Source organism: Juglans regia, chromosome 12 (genome assembly GCF_001411555.2).
Source record: "Juglans regia cultivar Chandler chromosome 12, Walnut 2.0, whole genome shotgun sequence".
NCBI classification, from domain to species: domain Eukaryota; kingdom Viridiplantae; phylum Streptophyta; class Magnoliopsida; order Fagales; family Juglandaceae; genus Juglans; species Juglans regia.
Genome location: NC_049912.1, coordinates 17,932,497 through 17,950,083, shown reverse-complemented (window position 1 = coordinate 17,950,083; position 17,587 = coordinate 17,932,497). Strand labels below are relative to the sequence as shown.

General features: G+C 36.2%; 2 protein-coding genes across 2 annotated transcripts; one reads left to right on the top strand and one right to left on the bottom strand.

Moving 5' to 3' along the window:
- The first annotated feature begins 4,554 nt into the window (after positions 1-4,554).
- On the top strand, positions 4,555-7,606 carry LOC109021961 (cyclin-dependent kinase inhibitor 5-like). Its single transcript, XM_019004719.2, has 3 exons — positions 4,555-5,290; positions 6,719-6,925; positions 7,062-7,606. Exons 1-3 carry the CDS (start codon positions 4,758-4,760, stop codon positions 7,129-7,131), a joined length of 810 nt encoding a protein of 269 aa, XP_018860264.1. The 5' UTR covers positions 4,555-4,757; the 3' UTR covers positions 7,132-7,606.
- A 2,464-nt stretch (positions 7,607-10,070) lies between these two features.
- On the bottom strand, positions 10,071-16,339 carry LOC118344038 (26S proteasome non-ATPase regulatory subunit 1 homolog A-like). Its single transcript, XM_035683775.1, has 13 exons — positions 16,308-16,339; positions 15,991-16,060; positions 14,951-15,056; positions 14,468-14,579; positions 14,224-14,392; positions 13,623-14,098; positions 13,130-13,265; positions 12,788-13,036; positions 12,485-12,705; positions 12,136-12,394; positions 11,689-11,921; positions 11,094-11,613; positions 10,071-10,686 (listed from the first exon to the last, which is right to left on the bottom strand). The coding sequence occupies exons 1-13, from the start codon at positions 16,337-16,339 to the stop codon at positions 10,363-10,365; spliced, it is 2,907 nt and encodes a 968-aa protein (XP_035539668.1). The 3' UTR covers positions 10,071-10,362.
- Positions 16,340-17,587: the final 1,248 nt, after the last annotated feature.

The window sequence follows — 17,587 nt, the reverse complement described above, 5'->3', positions numbered from 1 at the left end:
ACTACATTCCAGGCACATCGAACAACCCGACAGTTGACCAACTATTGCAAAACAGAGAACAAAATTTACAACTCTTAAAGAATAATCTTAAGGCAGCTCAGGACAGGATGAAATATTATGCGGATAAAAAGAGAACTGAAAGACAGTTTAGTGTTGGGGACTGGGTATACCTTCGCCTGCAGCCGTACCGCCAGAAGACAGTGGCACTCCGCAGAAACATGAAGCTTGCACCTCGCTTCTATGGGCCCTTCAAAGTGCTCCAAAGGCTCGGATCCGTGGCCTACAGACTCGAGCTACCTCCCTCGTCTCAAATCCATCCAGTCTTCCACGTGTCTTGCTTGAAGAAGAAGCTAGGAGAACGGACTCAACCACTTGCGACGCTGCCACCTACCAACAGCGAAGGGGAAGTGATTCCCGAGCCGGAAGTTGTGCGTGATCGACGCATGAGACAACAAGGAGGCCGAGCTACTACAGAGGTATTGATCAAATGGGTCGGACTCTCGGAGGGGGAAAATTCATGGGAAAATCTCTGGAAACTTAGGGCTTTGTATCCACACCTTGTGGACAATGTCTTATAAGGGTGGGGGAATGTAAGGGAGCTACGGTGTGAAGAATCATGGAAGTAAAGGAGGAAGCTTTAGGGTTCGAAAGAGGGGCGGATTGATAGCAGATCGTGAAATGGAGATACGGGAGTGCGAATTGGGAATTAAGTCTTACGGGTGTTATCCAAACGACGTTGCTTCAGCAAAGTGAATGCTGGAACGACATCACTTTAAGTAATAAAGAAACGGTGTAGTTTAAATGTGTAAGGGGGGGTTACGGGTGAAGTGCACCGTTTAGTATAAAACGGTGCGTGTAGTAATTCCCCTGGACTCGGTCATTGTGGAGGCATTTTAGTAAATTCTTGTTGAGTCAGTTAAGTCCCACGCCGAATGGATGTGTGATTCATTCTGGAGCATTTTCATCTTTACTTGTATTTCGTTTATGGAGGAATTTGGGGACCTCAAATACCCCAATACGTATGAATCTATGAGGTAAGTTTTCATCAGCATCAATCTCGTTCTTACTGTTCTAGTCCTGTTATTTACATACATCCAGACGTAAGAGAATTCTTACATTACATAGGCCTACATGGTGGTGGAGTTGTCACTTTGATAATTGTTATCAAAACGGTGAAAGCAGCAGAGGACAGTGTATCCAGCCTTATTGCAAACTTGACAGATTAATCTCGAGGAAGAGGAGGAGGAGAAACTGCGGCCACGGCCCACACCCCCTGCCTCAAGAGCCACGGTTGTTGCCAGAGGAGTTAGAGCCACGGCCATTGGAGGAATACTGGGATCGCCTACCAGAACCAGGCCGAGGAGACCTAGAGATTTACTAATAACATTAGCACTAGCCATAGACAGATCAGCAATGGGTCGATCTTGCTCGAGGTGAAGTTCGTGAGCAAGTAGCCATAGAGATCTTGAAGAGAGATTGGCTCCACGCGTGTGGTAACAGAGGTGACAAAGGAGTAAAACTCAAGACCATGACTGCTAAAAGAGATGTAACGAGTTCAAAATCATCAAGGGGCGGATCGATTGTGACCAAAGTATCAGCAAGGTTGGTGAACTTGTGGAAGTAATCTGCAACAGGGATCTTCCCTCTGTTGAGAGTGGCAAGTTGATAATGGAGATTCATAGAGCACGCTCGTGAAGTAGCCGTAAACATACTCTCAAGAGTGACTGACAGCGGGCAAGGTGGAACATTTGACGACATGATCAGTTAAGATCGTCTCGGATAGGGAGGAATTTATAGCATCCATGACGTGTATGTCGGGTTGTTTACGGTCTGATTCGTTGGTGTAGTGATTACAGGCGATGAACATGAGAAGCTGTCATCAACCAAAATGTGAAGGTGCTGCCTTGTTGAGATAAGGAACTACCTGAACCTTCTACAATAAGTAGCTGTCCCGCATCAATTTAATGGTGATTAGGGCGTGAAGGGCAATAATAGATGATGGAGAGTTGGGGGGACATTTCAGAGGACGATGGAGGGGTCAACCATGCATGATTACTGATTAGAGAGGGACGTTTGTCTAACCTGGTCTTGATAGCTCACCAAAACTAGGTGAAGCCTTTGATTATTTATAAACATTGAGGTACAAAGCAATTATATATATAAGAGTCTACAAGAGATATGAGACCTAAGGATAACACTTGAAGACTATAACTAGGTATTGACTACATGGGTTGGACTACTACTCTTTTCACTTGACTTGAGTTTGACCTTTATCTTGAGAAGTTAGTAGTATTCATTCCGTAACAAGCATTAATTGGATCTTAAATTAATAAAAGAAAATGCTCTTTTTCCAACAATTTGGCTCGTTAATTTAATTTTTTTAATATTATATATAATATTTTTATATTATATAATATTTATATATATAATAATATAAATTATAATTATATATAAGATAATGTTATTACAATTTATAACATAAAATTTTTATCTTAAATATGAAAGTTTATTTGATCATATGTTTTAAACATAAAATATATATATATATATTAATAACATTTTATGACCTAATAAATTCTTAACATATTCATTTTAATAAATACATAATATATTATTAATACTAATATATATTAGTATATTAATTACATTTTATGTCATAATATTAATACTATTTAAATTGGAAAACCGGACCAATTCAAATCGAAACCGGTAAAATTGGAAGTACCGGTTTAGGAGAATAATCGGTGCGTAATCGGTTCTTGAAAATGTAAAATCGGTACATACTAATTCAACTCTAAATTTTGTCTAAAATTAGACTGGACCAAATTGATTACATCCCTGCTAGTGACATTGATCGCAAAAAAAATAGAGAGGATGAAGCCTAAAAGAGGTCTCTTAGATCCTATCCAAATTTCGAGGATGGAGTTCTTCAAAGAGAATGCACATAGCGTGTGGCTCCCATTATAATTTATTATTATTTATTTATGTGAGTATAACATTAAATATTCATTAAAAATTTTAAAATTACTTTGAAGTTTTCCAAAGGTATTTGCGTGTGCAAAGATAAGACATATTGAAGTCATAAAAGGCAAATGAAGATGCCGATGGTTTGTTAGCCACCATCTTCTAAGTCAAGTACACTAAACACACATCCAAAACATGAGCTCTAGCCCCTCTTTATGTAAGTGCAGGTATTTTTGCTGAGCCCCTCTTTATAGTAACCAAAAATGATAAATATACTGTCATTTTTCACAACATTTTATATAATAATATTTTAAAAAGAATATTATTTTTGTAAACTAACTTATTAAAGTAATATTATTTTACTAAAATATCCTTATTTTACAATATATATTATGAAATATGTTATATGAATATTATTACTTGTATAGTAACAAAGGATAGACTCGTACATGGCTTACCATTATGCTTCATTGGTTTAGAATGCACATTCTTAACATTATAAGATTAGACCTTGTTTGTTTTCACAAACATTCTCATCTCATCTAATCATTACAATTTTCTCAAATTTTTACATAAAATAAAATAAACAATTTAACTTTTTAAAATTTTAAAATAAAAATAATATTATAATAATATTTTATTTAATTTTTAACTTTTATCTCAATTTATTTCACTTATTTGCAAAAACAAATGAAGATAAAACTAAAGTTTTCTTATAAATTAAATCTGTAAGAGATTATTTATTTATTGTGCTGGGAGTCAAAGCTTGAAAGTAGTAAATGGTCTTTGTACCAATTTAAAGCATGGGAGAGAATCATGAAACTTTCCTTCTTCCTTCTTTGCAAGTTCCTAAGCCAATTGAATTGGTTTGGCAGCCTAGTGGTCAAAGGACAGACTTAGGAAGAGCTGAGAAATTAAATATTCTGGGTTCAATTGAATTATTTGGTACATCATTCTGAAGATGAATTTGAATGGATTCTGAGTTGAGCACCTTTTTCATTTGATTTTAATCCAAGAAGCATCTTCAATTAATTAAAATCAAGGATTTACCAAAATTGTGAGCCAGTTGTGTAAATCCTTATCTAGCACAAACAAGATAAGAGCATTATCAATACCCAAAACCAAAATGGGTAGACTATCAAAACCATACCAATCTCAGATTATCAAACAAAGAAAAAGATTTTCTTGAGTTTGATTGACAAAAAATAAAGGTAAACAAGATAAAGTTGTATTTAACATTAAAAAATGAGAAATACAAAATTTTGAAATTTTAATGTGAAATTCTTGTTATTATAAAATATAGTATTTTTTTTAAATATAATTGGCGGAGGCGGGTTTTAAACTCCATATTTTTATTTTAAAAATTTAAAATTATGTCAATCAAGCAACATACTATTACAATTATTAAATATAGCTAAAAGTATTAATTTGTGTGCAAGACTTTTGTTCTTCAAAATAAAATAAAATATCAGAAAAAATAAAAGAAACAGATGATAAGGATAAATCGAAACAAGTGTGAAGCACTACTACTAGTAGTAGTGGAGAGGAAGAAATCAAAGTGGAAAGAAAAAAGAAAAAGAAAATGAGAAATTCGAAGTAGCCCAGACAGACTGACTTCCTCCACAACCCTATTGGCGTTTATATATACGAAGCCAGAGACACTACAAAATTACAAATGCCCCTCTCTCTCTCTCTCTCTCTCTCTCTCTCTCATGAGAATTGAATTCAAATCTTTTGGCTTATCTCGGATTATTGGCTTTTGAAGCATACAGAAGAGGGAGCATATCAGAATCATGGGGAAGTATATTCGCAAGGCCAAAACTACAGGCGAGGTTGCCGTCATGGAGGTCTCCCAGTCCTCCCTCGGGGTACGCACACGCGCCAGAACCCTAGCCCTCCAGGAGTCCCCTGCCACTCCTTCTCCCACTACCGATACCGGCTCCGTCTCCTACCTCCAGCTCCGGAGCCGCCGTCTCCAGAAGCCTCCAATCGTTCTTTCTGGCCACGGCTCTGTACCCAAGCGCCACAAACAGGGACCCAACTATATAGAAAGCTGCGCGCAGCATCAAAATCAAATCCCGGATATGGATAATTCTATCCCCAAATCAAACCCTAGGTCTGGGTCGAGGCTTAGAGTTGGCTCTGCCTCCGATGGGCCAGTCTCCCCTGGGCCCTTGGAAGAGGAGGAGGCGAAGAAGGTTGTGGGTGGTGCTAAAGAAGGCCTTCAAGAAAAGAAGAAAAAGAGTAGCAAGAACAACAATGGTGACTTGGGACTTGAGGAAGCTTCGTTTGGGGAGAATGTTTTGGAGTTCGAAGGTAGAGAGAGGTGGGTTTTTTTTTCGGGTTTCATTTTTATTGTTTCTTTAACCTCAAACCTCTCCATTGGGGGGCTGTTGCTTTCTTTAGCCTCTGTTTGGTTGCTGGGAAAGGGAGGGAAAATAAAGAAAATTTCGATTTGAATTCATCGGGGGGGTTTTCTTTCTTTTATTTTTTTTCTCTGGTTTACGTTACTTTTCTTTTTTTTTTTTTTAATATTTTTCCTTTTTTTTTTTAAAGTTAGTGTCGAATACTTTTGTTTTTGGGCTCAAATTCACGTACTTTGAGTGGAATTCGAATTGAGCATTAGAATCATAGTATGAACAAAAGCTTCAGTGTTTTCGTTGGGAGACCGGGGAATTTTAAATCTGCGGTGGTGAACTTTTCATTCCTTTGGGGTTTGAGCATTTGGTTTGAAGAGAAGGAAACTGCGGGTGATTTATTGAAGCCACTTAGCAAAATTTTGATTTTGGGGGGAAAATCAGTTAACAAGAAAAATGCAAGATTTTAATTTTCGTGTTACCTTCATTCATTCCTTAAAAGGAAATATGAACAACTTCCGTCTCAGCTTCCATATTTTCCGAGTTTTCGATAAATTTCTCGGTGGACCCTATTGATGTTTAGTTTAATGTTTCTTTTGGGTCAGTAGTGTTTTCAGAGTTCACGGCCGAACTTCTTCTTCTTTTAAAATTTAAAATTTTAAAAAAAAAAAAAATCTGTATTTTCTTCTTTTTTTAATTTTAAAAATCACATTTGCTTGAAGCTTACTGACTCGAAAAAATTACTCAAGAACTAGAAGTCCATTTCTTGAGGTATTTTCCGACTTATGTATATAAAAAGGGAGATGTAAATTTTGTAACGAGTCTAATGTATATAAAAAGCAAAAAAAGAAGACTTTATAGTGATATGTTCTGAACCTTGCGAAGAAAAGAAAATAAAAGAAGATATGTTCTGAATCTTGAACGTAGCACCATCAGTTCTCTACTATTATTACTCAGCTACCTTTCTTTGTATTATATATTTTCGGTCGGTGGAGAAAATGTTGTTTGTTTGTTCTGATTTGATTGCTTTGAGGTTGTATTGTGCTTTATGATAATGCTTTTACTAGTTTCTAGAACTTGGATGGTACCGACACACGGGCTATAAAATGAAGTCTGTCCTATATGTTGTTTCTCCATTTTGATCTTCCCATGATATTGATCCAATTGCATTATTCGAAGTGGAATATGCAAAGTTTATTTCATTGGGTCTGATCAATGGTCTGATCACGAGTAATGAGCAATACTACATACAATTGTGGAATGCTCAAGCGTTGTATAGTCGTTTTGAAAAAAAGTTGAGTTTATTATTAAAAAATTAATTTTTTTCAAAGTGATAGCACGTTGCACTCACGACTACGACTATCATTTTTTATAAAAATTAATCTTTACGTTGACAGGAGTACTCGGGAATCCACTCCCTGCAGTTTGATTAGGAGGGATCCAGACACCATAAGAACTCCTTGTTCTACCACCAGGCCTTCCGGCCCAACAAAGACTAACGGCAGAACCCAGAACACAACTGTGAGGCACATCCCAACAACGCAAGAAATGGACGATTTTTTTGCTGCTTCTGTGGAAGAGCAGCGAAGACAATTCATCGAAAAGTATGCCACAAACATTTCCCATTAGCAAGATTTAATTGATTCAGATTGCTCTAGACTTTAAAAAATTCCAGTAGCAAGATTTAGTTACCATCCCATTAGCTGATATTAATGTTTGTCGATTCGGGTTTATCTGCAGGTACAACTTTGATCCTGTGAACGAGAAGCCGCTTCCAGGGAGATATGAATGGGTGAAATTAGACCTGTAGATTACATTAATGTTCCATCAGGACTTCTTTTCCTGCATATTATCTGTTGAAGTAGCAGGAATTAGAGTTTTACTTGGAATGGTGATGGTCTTATTTCCATCTTCCATCACTCTTAATTCACTTGTAAAGAAAGAAGTAGGACTGTTAAAGGTGTAGACTAATGGTCCTTAACATAACAGATGTTATGTCTAGTGAGAAGTTAACACAGCAAATATCCAACAGATCATCTGAGGGGAAAAGGGAAAGAGGGTTGGTTGGTTGGTTGTACTTGTGGTGTGAGGTTAGGGTTCAGCCAACTGGGTCAAGTCTATTTGCCATTTGGTACAGAAATTTACTGGGATTTTCTTCTTTTTTTTATTATTATTATTTTCGTACTGTATTTCCTTCCCCCTTTGTTAATACTTGTACTGATGGAACTTTGAAAAGCTCCATGGAATAAAGATGACCCCCTCTGCATATTTTGCTTTTTGTCTTATGTTTTGTTTTTTCCTCTCTGAGTCTGAGAAACCTTGGCCTTTCTGATTAGTGATTACATCTTTCATCAGATTTTGGTGATCCTGCCCCACTGGTCTCTCGTTGGTGTCTTTTTATCACTGATTCATTGCACATATCCAATTTTTTCTGCAAGTCTGTACGTACAGGTTGGATAATGAAAAAGACTGCAAAAGCAATAATGTCTTCTTCCTTGTTTCTTCTCTGCTGAGTTTAGGAGCCAACAAAGCCTCATTGTGAGACTCTCCTTACTCTTTATACAATAATATAATAATATCATTTCATAAACAAATATTTTTTTTAATTTTTTTTTAAAAAAGAAAAATAAAATATAAAAATAATTGATTCCTCTTCGTACGTAAAGCATGCATGGGGTAATGTTGTTGGACACCAACGTGGCTGTCGTGGTTGGAGAAAAACCAATGGTTGGTGGTTAGGTTGTTTCCGTTTTATTGGATGAAACTGAGGAATCCTCAATTCCCAATGAATGCTTTTTTAGTTTTTAAGATCCTCAATTCCCAAATGGTGGACTCTAACAAAGCACCAAATGGTTTTGACTGCTCTGTAATATTATTTGAAAGTTTTTTATAATTTATATTATACGTTATTTATGTGATATAATTTAATTTATAAGATTTAAATTTTAAATTTTTTTTTATAAATTAAATTATGATACATGAATGATATATAGTGTAAAGACTTTTAAATATAATTAATTTTTGATTGATCTTGTTTGTTTTTGTAAATGAAATGAAATGAGTTCAGATTATAGTTAAAAGTTGAATAAAATATTATTAAAATATATTTTTTTAATATTATTTTTATTTTTAAATTTAAAAAAATTGATTTTATTTTATATAAAAATTTAAAAAATAATTATAATAATTAGATAAAATGAGATTGAAGAATTATGAAAAGTTACGAAAACTATGGAGCTCGTAATTTTCGCCCCAATTGTGGGTAATCGTATATTCTTTCAGGCAACTTACATGGTATTGGTGGTCATGTTAACATGGTATTGGTGGGGTTTTTGGTGCAAGAAGGGAGAGACACGTTGACACCTTTACGTGCATGGTTCTGCGTACCGTTATGGGAGGTTGGATGAGGCACTAGGGCTGTAAATAATTCGGTCAGGACTGGCAAAACCGACCGGACTGATTTTGGAGTCTATTAGATTGGATCAGATCAAATCTGAAATCACACTGAACCCTTATATATTTACTTTAAAAATATTTTTAATAATTTAATATATTATTTTTTATAGTAATTATATAAATTAATAATATAATTTTTATTTAATTTATTATTATTGATCATATAAAATAATATATGTTATCAGTTAATAATAAATAATAAATCATGTTAGTCTATGTCATTACATGTAAATAATTAATACATCATACATTCATACATATTCTACTATTTACACTTAATTAAAATAATTAGTTAATTTTTTTAAATACCTAAGTTACAAGCAAATATGAATAATTTTTGTACAATGAAATTATTTGATATTCATTAACTATATATAAAATGTATGACATTATTGATAATTACGCATGCTAAAGAGTAAAGTCTAAATTAGTAAATAGTAACTATTGACATCATAAATATAATTATAGTAAAATACATTTGTTTTAATGAGTTAGTTACTTAACCTACATTAATAATTTATTTAAATTTAATTTAGTAATTTAAATAATTTTTTAGTAATTTATTTGGAAAAAAAAAAGATAAAAAAAAATAATAAAATAATTAGGTCAGACCGAACTGATTGACAACTATCGGACCGGACCGGATCAATAGCTTTTGATCCGGTCCGATCCTTATGGATGTTCGGTCTGAGGAAAATGATAGATCGAAAATTCACCAACCCGATTTACACCCCAAAAATGATACCAATTATTTGATATAAAATCAAGAGATGATAAGAGAATAATGACTTAAAAATTAAGGAAGAAATTTTTTACTTTCATAATTAGAGAGAGACAATAAAACAATATATGAATTATACCATATTTAATTTAATTTTGCCAGTGAGCAATGTGAACCCATATTAAATAAGTAGATTTCATATGTAAACATATCCATCTCTAATATGTGGAGAATTGTACAGAACCTTTTAAGCATTTGGAGATTCTGGTGTTAATGGATCTGTCTTTTGGAGAGATGATATATATTGCTAGTGGGGGGGCTTTTTAGTTAATGAGTTGAAGTTTGGAAGTGGGATGGATAGTGGAATTGGTTAGTGCTTTAATCCTTTCCTTTTCCTTTTCTTTTTTTATTTTTTTATTTTTAATTTGAAATATTGGGGGAATCTTTAAATGCTTTACAGCTAGCTGTATGTGATGGAAAACATTTGGTATACTCATTATACTTTGCATTATAATTTCTTTTCTTTTCTTTTTTTTGATTTGGAGTTTTTTTTTTTTTTTTTTGAACTAAAATAAACTCACAAAATTCTAAACTTAATTAACCATAATAATACAGATGGTTCAAATTGTAAACATAAGACGTTAGTTCCAAAAATAAAATAAAATCAAAAATCAAAAGAAAAGGGCATATTAAAAAACTTGAAAGACTTCATGTCGCTCTTTTTTCCGAATAATTTAACTCCAATACATGTCACCTGACTAATTACTGGCACAATTTTTCTTCTTCGATTAAAGAGCATCATAGTTTCTCAAAGACCACTAAATAAACTCACCACCGAATGAACAAAGTGGATCGAAGCCAAAATCATGCGGCATACTCGAAAGCCTGAGGTGGCTGAGGTTCCTCATCAACTGCCATGGCTGATGCAGAACCTTGCTGTCCTGTTGCTGCTCCACCAGCAGGTGATGCTGCAGTTGCCGGCGTGTCTGTAAGGCTAAGTACCTCGGGTTCAGTTGGACGCAAGTCTCTAAGAAGAACAAAGCCAGAAGGTGCCAATTTCACTGGCACATATCTGCCTTCTTCTAGATATTTAATGAACTTTTCCTGTGCAGGAACTACTCTGGCAGGGTTGGTCAGAATCTCATAAGACAACTCCGGCTCCGATTTCTTCTCTGGTGGGCCATCAACCTGCCAAATCAAACGTATGAGATGATAATTATGTGATATGCCAAAAACTAACAAACTGTCCCAAGTAATTGAGTCTGGCTCTCTATCATTTGCTTCTTTTTCTCATTAGGGTCTCACTCGCGGTCTCTTTTCCTTGAGAACCTCCTATATATACAATTTCTGGACCCAAAATAAAACAACTCCAACCATAACGGCCCTCTGCATATTGACCAACTTGGTATTAACAATGAAACAGCTTCAACCACCAATACCCATATATCACAAAAGCACACATCATTGCTTTTTGGTCACAAAAGCACATATTATGCATGAAAGATCCAAGAGAAGTTTTCAATTCTATCTTCGCACCTTTAAATTTATTGAACAACTGCAGGTAAAAGTAGCAATGAAGTAGGGGTGATGATTACCTGCATTGAGTCCCCATCCTTCTCGCTAGATGATTTTCCTTTCCCACTACTTTGACCAACAGATGAAGGCTCTGCCCCAGAAGCCTTCTCAGCATTAGCCTTCTGATCAGCTTCTTTCTTTGCCCTCGCTTTGGCCTTTGCTGAGGTTGACAGAACCGCAGTGGGCAGTTTTACAGCAGAAGTAGTTGTGGGCGCAGTCGTTGGTTTGGGATATTCAAAAAGTGATGGCTTTGCATGTGATAAGAACTCAAACTTTGGAACTTTCAAGTCATAATTCAGTCCAATGAAAGCAGTGGGTGAGAACGACAAGCTTATGAAATAAATAAGGGGATACCAATACCAAAACTGGCTGAAAACAGCTAGACCAACAACTGCAGTGACTTTATCATGTTTTGTCTTGGAAAGCAACCTTATGGTTACATTCCTTCCACCTGCATCAAGAATTCCAGAGGCCAAGATTGCACCCATCTTGCTCATGGTATCTTCATGCTTATCAAGAATTATTTTTTCCAATTGCCGCCTAGAATTAAGGAGATATCAGACATAATAAGAAAATAAATGTTTATGAAAAACATAAAAAATAATAACACAATACCTGAAGGTTCCAACACGTGAATCACTGGCTTCACTAATCTGGACCATAACCATGGCCATTGCAATAAGGGCACCTTGACGAACAAAATCAACAACATCTGATGTCAAAGGCTCTAGCAAAGATATAGCCTCACTCAGGCCAGTTCCAGCACAAGAAATGCCCACTGCAAGGGCTGCACCATATCGAACGTGAGGGTTGTAAGATTCAGACAGTAGGGAGACAATTCGCGGAGTCTGCAGATAACCCACAAAAAATGTAAGAATTTAAAAACAAAAAAGCAGCACAAAAGAAAAAGCTAAGAAGAAAAAACAAAGACAGATGAGCTATTCAAAGAAGAGGAGCAAGAGACTTGCATCACGTTGCATTGAAAGTGACAAAGCAAAAACAAAAAGGGAAAAAAAAAAGCAAACAGGCAAAATAGCAAGGAAGAAACAAGAAGGAACCAACCTGCTCTGGCTCAGAGTACAGGACAAACCCAAGTGCAAGAACAGCAGTCCTCCTGACATCATCACTCACATCTGATACAGCAAAGTGTAGCAGCTGTCGAATGGCTTTGTTGTTTGCTGTTCCGCTATAGGCCAGCGCCAATGCATACATACCACCATAGCGCAATATAGGATCCTGATCACGAGTCATCTGCTCAATTAGGGTGTCTGCTTCTTCTTCTCTTCCATAGACCGTGAGGGCTGTTCCCAATGCTAAACCCCTGCAACATCCAATAACCATATTAAAAAGAGTAAAAACCATGTACAGAGAAGACTCAGTTCGACATCCAGATCACTAAATAAGACTTTACCGTATGATCTTCTCGTGTTGTGTCTCGTGTGCATAAGCTAGCATCTCACTTGCCTTCTCACTTGCAGTTCCAACCATGAGTAAACCCATACTGATGCCAGCAGCTTCACCAGCAACAGCACCATCAGTGTAGAGCACATTTTTAATGTCATCATAAATCTCCTCATCAGCAGTTCCTAGAGCCGCCAAACCAAGGCCTAAGCATGCACCATGTTGAATAACCTGCACCCAAAACCCCAATATAAACTTCTTTGGCAACTACAATTCCTTGGCTATGAGAAGAAAAACCATTGTTTTAAAGTACCTCCACATTAGTACTGCGTAGGCTTTCGCGAAGGAATTGTTTGATGCCCTCACCATGGTTTGCATGAATAAGACCCAAAGCATAGAGAGCTCCACCTTCCGAGTAAGGACTGCCACCACCACCAGCCCCACCCTGAGGCAAGTATGGTGCCATCAGTGACCTCCCCTGTTGGAGGTGGCCTCTGTGAATAACACCAAGACCAGCAGTTGCACTAAATTTAGCCCAATTTGTGGCTCTGCTCAACCAGTCCTGAATTTCAGGGTTACACAGGGTTAAGTATAAATAACAGAACATAGAGCATCATAAAATAAAAAATCCAGGACGAAGCAAAATCTGACTCACTAGATTCTCCCTCAGAAATGTATCCACAGTTGTTCCAGCATGCATAACTGCATTAGCATAAATCGTTGCACTATGACAGACACTATTTCTCATCTCGACTGACTGCTTTATTGTCTTGAGGATGAGAAGATCTGATCTGTATTGCAAATTGAAGTCAACTTAGTAAGGACCTAATCAAAATTTTGTTTCTAAGGGACCAAAATAGCATTTGAAAACTAAGTTTTTGATTGACACCGGGTGTCCGAGAACAACATCCCGACTAATCCCAAGGGTGCACATGCCCTCGGCAAGGAGTTTCCCATAAATGCACCTTGGGTAATTTCAAGGGGAAATCCCCCAGTCTGATGGCCCCTAGAGATTGTTTGCACCCAAGGTGATTTAAACCTTAGACCTAGGAGAGCATACCCTCAAGCCCAAGGCCTTTACCACTTGAGCCAACCCCTAGGGGTTTTTGAAAACTAAGTAAATGAAATACAGAAAGCAACTGCCTCACTTGTTATGACTGTATAAGAATTGAAGAGTCAACTGTATTGACGTCTCTCCTGACAAAATTCCCTTGATTTTAGTCAGCCTCTCTGCATATATTACTTCTTTTGGATCGGTTTCATGCACATTCAAATTAGACGGAGAACTCCCATCACTCATTTGAACATCCTCTGGAGCTGTGGAATTTTCATTCTGCGAAGAATCAGGTTCAGCGGGTCCAGGCTGCACTGGTTCAGAAGGTTTAGTCTTGGGAATTGAAAGGCGATCTCTCACACTTAAGAGAAATGCTTGGTGTTCATTTTCTACAAGATCAAAGGCTATTTGAAATGCCAAGAGAGCTTCATCTTTATTTTCTGAGCGAAGAAGCTTTTCCAATATACTTGCAACGGCTTCAGGCTCATCCAAGAACATGAGACACTGACATATACTCAAATAATCAGGAGAAGGCAGCTTTTGATATACTTGAACAAGGAGACGAAGTACCTGTCAGGACAATCAAACAAGGATTAACGTCTGTCACTCATCGCCTTGGACTGAGAATAGAGGTCAAATACCAGTACTAAAAAAACAGCTATAAATATCCAGTGAGCTAGAACAACAATACTTACCTCACGCCGATATTCTCTAAGATTAACAAAGGAATGAGAGACATTAATGCAATAAGATAAAGTCCCTTGAACATTATCACTCTTTGTGATTGCTTCCTCAAGTTTATCCAATCGCCGGCATTCAATTGCAATCCCCATAGCTTGCGGGTATTTTCCATCAGCAATACACCTAAATAAGAAATTTTAAATTAGCTTAAATATCCAAGGTGTTACTTTCAATTCGGAGAAATGGGTATGGGTTTACTTATCCAGCATCCTCTCCACAATTGCCTCCAACCTAGGGTCCACCTTTGCTGCTGAATCATTTGATTCTGCTGCCTTCGTCTTCAAACTGGCATATTCATCTATAGCTTTAGCTGTGGATAAGAACCAAAATTAAATTAAATGTAATTTTTTTTTTTTTTATGAAAAGGGATCCCAGAAGTTAAACCCTAGACCCACGTAAAACACTCCCACACTGTAATAAAGCATCAACCTTTCATCAAGGGAAAGTGACCCCTAGAAATTGTTTGCACCCAAGGGTTCAAACCTTAGACCAATGGGGGAGCATACTCCCAAGACCAAGGCCCTTACAACTTGAGCCAACCCCTAGGGGTTAATTAAATGCAAGATAATTACTTCAAAATTCTCAAACAAGCATATAATTTCAACCTCCGAAGATAATTGAATATTATGATCAACAATTAAATTACATTGATATTTTCTAATTTAACATGGTCACTCATACCAAGAAGCGTATGAACATAATCAGAATCTTCTGACACGTCAAATAAAGAACCGGCTCCCAAGGCATACGATAGTGCATCGTTAAGCTCGCTCAAGTAATAGAAAACCTGAGAGAAAAGGAACTTCCATGTTAATGAGCAAGTAGAAACTAAATATTCAAGCAGTAAAACGAATAAATGAAATATATATGTTCAACATATAACATCAGACAACTTCCAAAACCTATATGTTATATTAGTCTAATTACTAGTTATAGAATTCTCTGATTAGCTACTAATAAATCGAGAAAGAAATTACAGCAACTTGAAGTTTGAAACAGTTTTAAGTATTTCCAGTAGTTTTTTCCATCCTAATGGATCTGGAACCAAAGGATCTCATTTTAGAAGACTACGCCCTCGTTTAGTTACACAAATGAGATGTGATGAGATGATATGAGATAAGAGTTGAAAGTTGAATAAAATATTGTTAGAACATAATTTTTTAATATTATTTTTGTTTAGGGATTTAAAAAAGTTGAATTGTTTATTAAATTGTGTGGGAGTTTGAAAAATTTGTAATGATTAGATGAGTTGAGATGATTTGTATAAACAAACGGGGCCTACGTTTTCTTACAAGTAATGCTATTTATATTTTGATTGGCACCAGGTGTCCGGGAACAGCATCCCGACTAATCTTGGGGGTGCACAGGCCCTTGGCAAGGAGTTTTCTGCAAGTGCACCTATGGTAATTCAAGGGGAAATTCCCCTCGTCCGATAGCCCTTAGAGATTGTTTGCACCCAGGGGGATTTGAACCTTAGACCTGGGGGGAGCATATTCCCAAGCCAAAGGCTTTTACCACTTGAGCCAAACCCTAAGGGTTAAATGCTATTTATTAAATGCAAGGAAACACCCAACTAGCAAGGGGAAGAAAAAGAGCAAAAATCTTTCAAGTCTAGAAACTAGAGAATTGGAAGTCATGGTGGCAATCATATCAATGTAGAGGGTGCTGAAAAATAGTTGTTAATTGGAAAAAAAAAAAAGGGACCAACAAAAGCATTCTACCTTTGACACAAGCAGTGCAGCAAGTTGTCTCTGATGTTGGTCAAATTCTTCGTCTTCATACAAACTTTCTCTGCAACAATGAATCATAATTGTCAATTAAGAAAAAATTCATACCCTTATTAAGCTATAAGAGACGAGATGCCTAACATCAAATCAAAAGCCAAGCAATATCAAATTGAAAGTTAATGAACTTGTTAAAGTGGTTGAACAATCTATGCAACAAACAGGGACAATGTAATTGCTGAAAAAATGCCACACATTATATTAATCGATCAAAATGGTGTAAATATTAATCATGGTCCAAGCATTTAAATTGCCTCATCCCCCCAAGTAAGGATTTCTTGTCCATTGATGCAATTTATTGGGGGTGAGCAACTTAAATACTAGGACCACTGATTTGTTTTAATGATGCAGAATTAAAGGCCAAAAAGATTTCAAGGGGAATTAGGATGAAGTCACATTACAGTGCAGAGCCCATTTTTATAACTATTGCTGCCACACTCCACGTACTGATAAATCTTATCTCAACTTTATATCTTTCTATTTTTGGTAACTTCTTTCCTAGGTCTGTTAGTGTACTGAGAAGAAGAATTAGACTGTGCGTAAGGTTAGCAGCCAGTGCAAAATCCACGCTTCAAGATGCTTTATTATATTGAAATCCATGCCTTTTAGATATGATGACAGAGAGCTATTAAAAGAAACAGCTATTGCAACTTTCTTGTTAGGAAACTGAGAGATTGGGCAAGAAGAGCAGGGAATCAGTTGACAACCGCTTACTCCATTGTGAGATTGCCAATACCTTATGGAATAACTTTGTCAGCGAAGTTGGGATGTCTTGGGTATCACAGAAGAATGGTGGGCCTCTTTGCCAATTGAAGAGGATTATATGGCAACCACAGATTGCAGTAGTATGGAAGGTGGTCTCTACATGTTCATCTCCTTTTTTTATAAGTCCAAATGTTATTTTCATAGATTAATATGTTCATATTTTTAACATCTCGTTAGCGAGATCACAACCTACTCACGATCTCAAATTCTTGAGATTGATGCAAAAAATAAAATAAAAATCAAACCGGAGGATTAAATATCATTGTTTCCATTAATAGTAATTGAAAAAGTTAGTTAGTTCTCCCCATATAACCAAGCATACATTGTAGGAAAGATTGCACATGTCAATTACTGCACATGTACTACAGTTTCTAAGAAAGCCTCATCCTACGCCCTAATCCATACCCATTAATCAATCAATGATAGCAAAAACCATCTACCTGCACAAGTAGTAATATTCCAAACACCAAATCATAAGTTTTTAATCAATGTAAAAGAGAAAAATTAAGAATCGGTCATCACTTGTTGAAATTATCAATGCAATTGCACAAAAGTATATCTGGGAGATTATATTCCATCACTTAAGTGTGATAATCAAGATCATGGTCCAAGAATATACTTGCCTCATTACCTAAATCAAAGATGTCTCTACTTTTTGTCAATTATTAATAGTTTTACAATTAAACCTTTCAGGCAGTGTATACAGCAATTTTAATGCAAGTTGAGTCAGTAATTTAATATAAAGATGATGTCTAAAAATCCAAAATGA

What these genes read in the sequence shown, in the direction of transcription:
- LOC118344038 (XM_035683775.1), bottom strand. Translation starts at nt 16,339, where the DNA reads ATGGACAAGAAATCCTTACTTGGGGGGATGAG. An exon ending in TTAGAGAATATCGGCGTGAG is followed by an intron (nt 14,099 to 14,223) that starts GTAAGTATTGTT and finishes TTGTCCTGACAG; the next exon opens with GTACTTCGTCTCCTTGTTCA. An exon ending in AGGATGGGGACTCAATGCAG is followed by an intron (nt 10,687 to 11,093) that starts GTAATCATCACC and finishes TTGATTTGGCAG; the next exon opens with GTTGATGGCCCACCAGAGAA.
- LOC109021961 (XM_019004719.2), top strand. Translation starts at nt 4,758, where the DNA reads ATGGGGAAGTATATTCGCAAGGCCAAAACTACAGGCGAGGTTGCCGTC. An exon ending in GAGTTCGAAGGTAGAGAGAG is followed by an intron (nt 5,291 to 6,718) that starts GTGGGTTTTTTT and finishes TTACGTTGACAG; the next exon opens with GAGTACTCGGGAATCCACTC. An exon ending in CGAAGACAATTCATCGAAAA is followed by an intron (nt 6,926 to 7,061) that starts GTATGCCACAAA and finishes GTTTATCTGCAG; the next exon opens with GTACAACTTTGATCCTGTGA.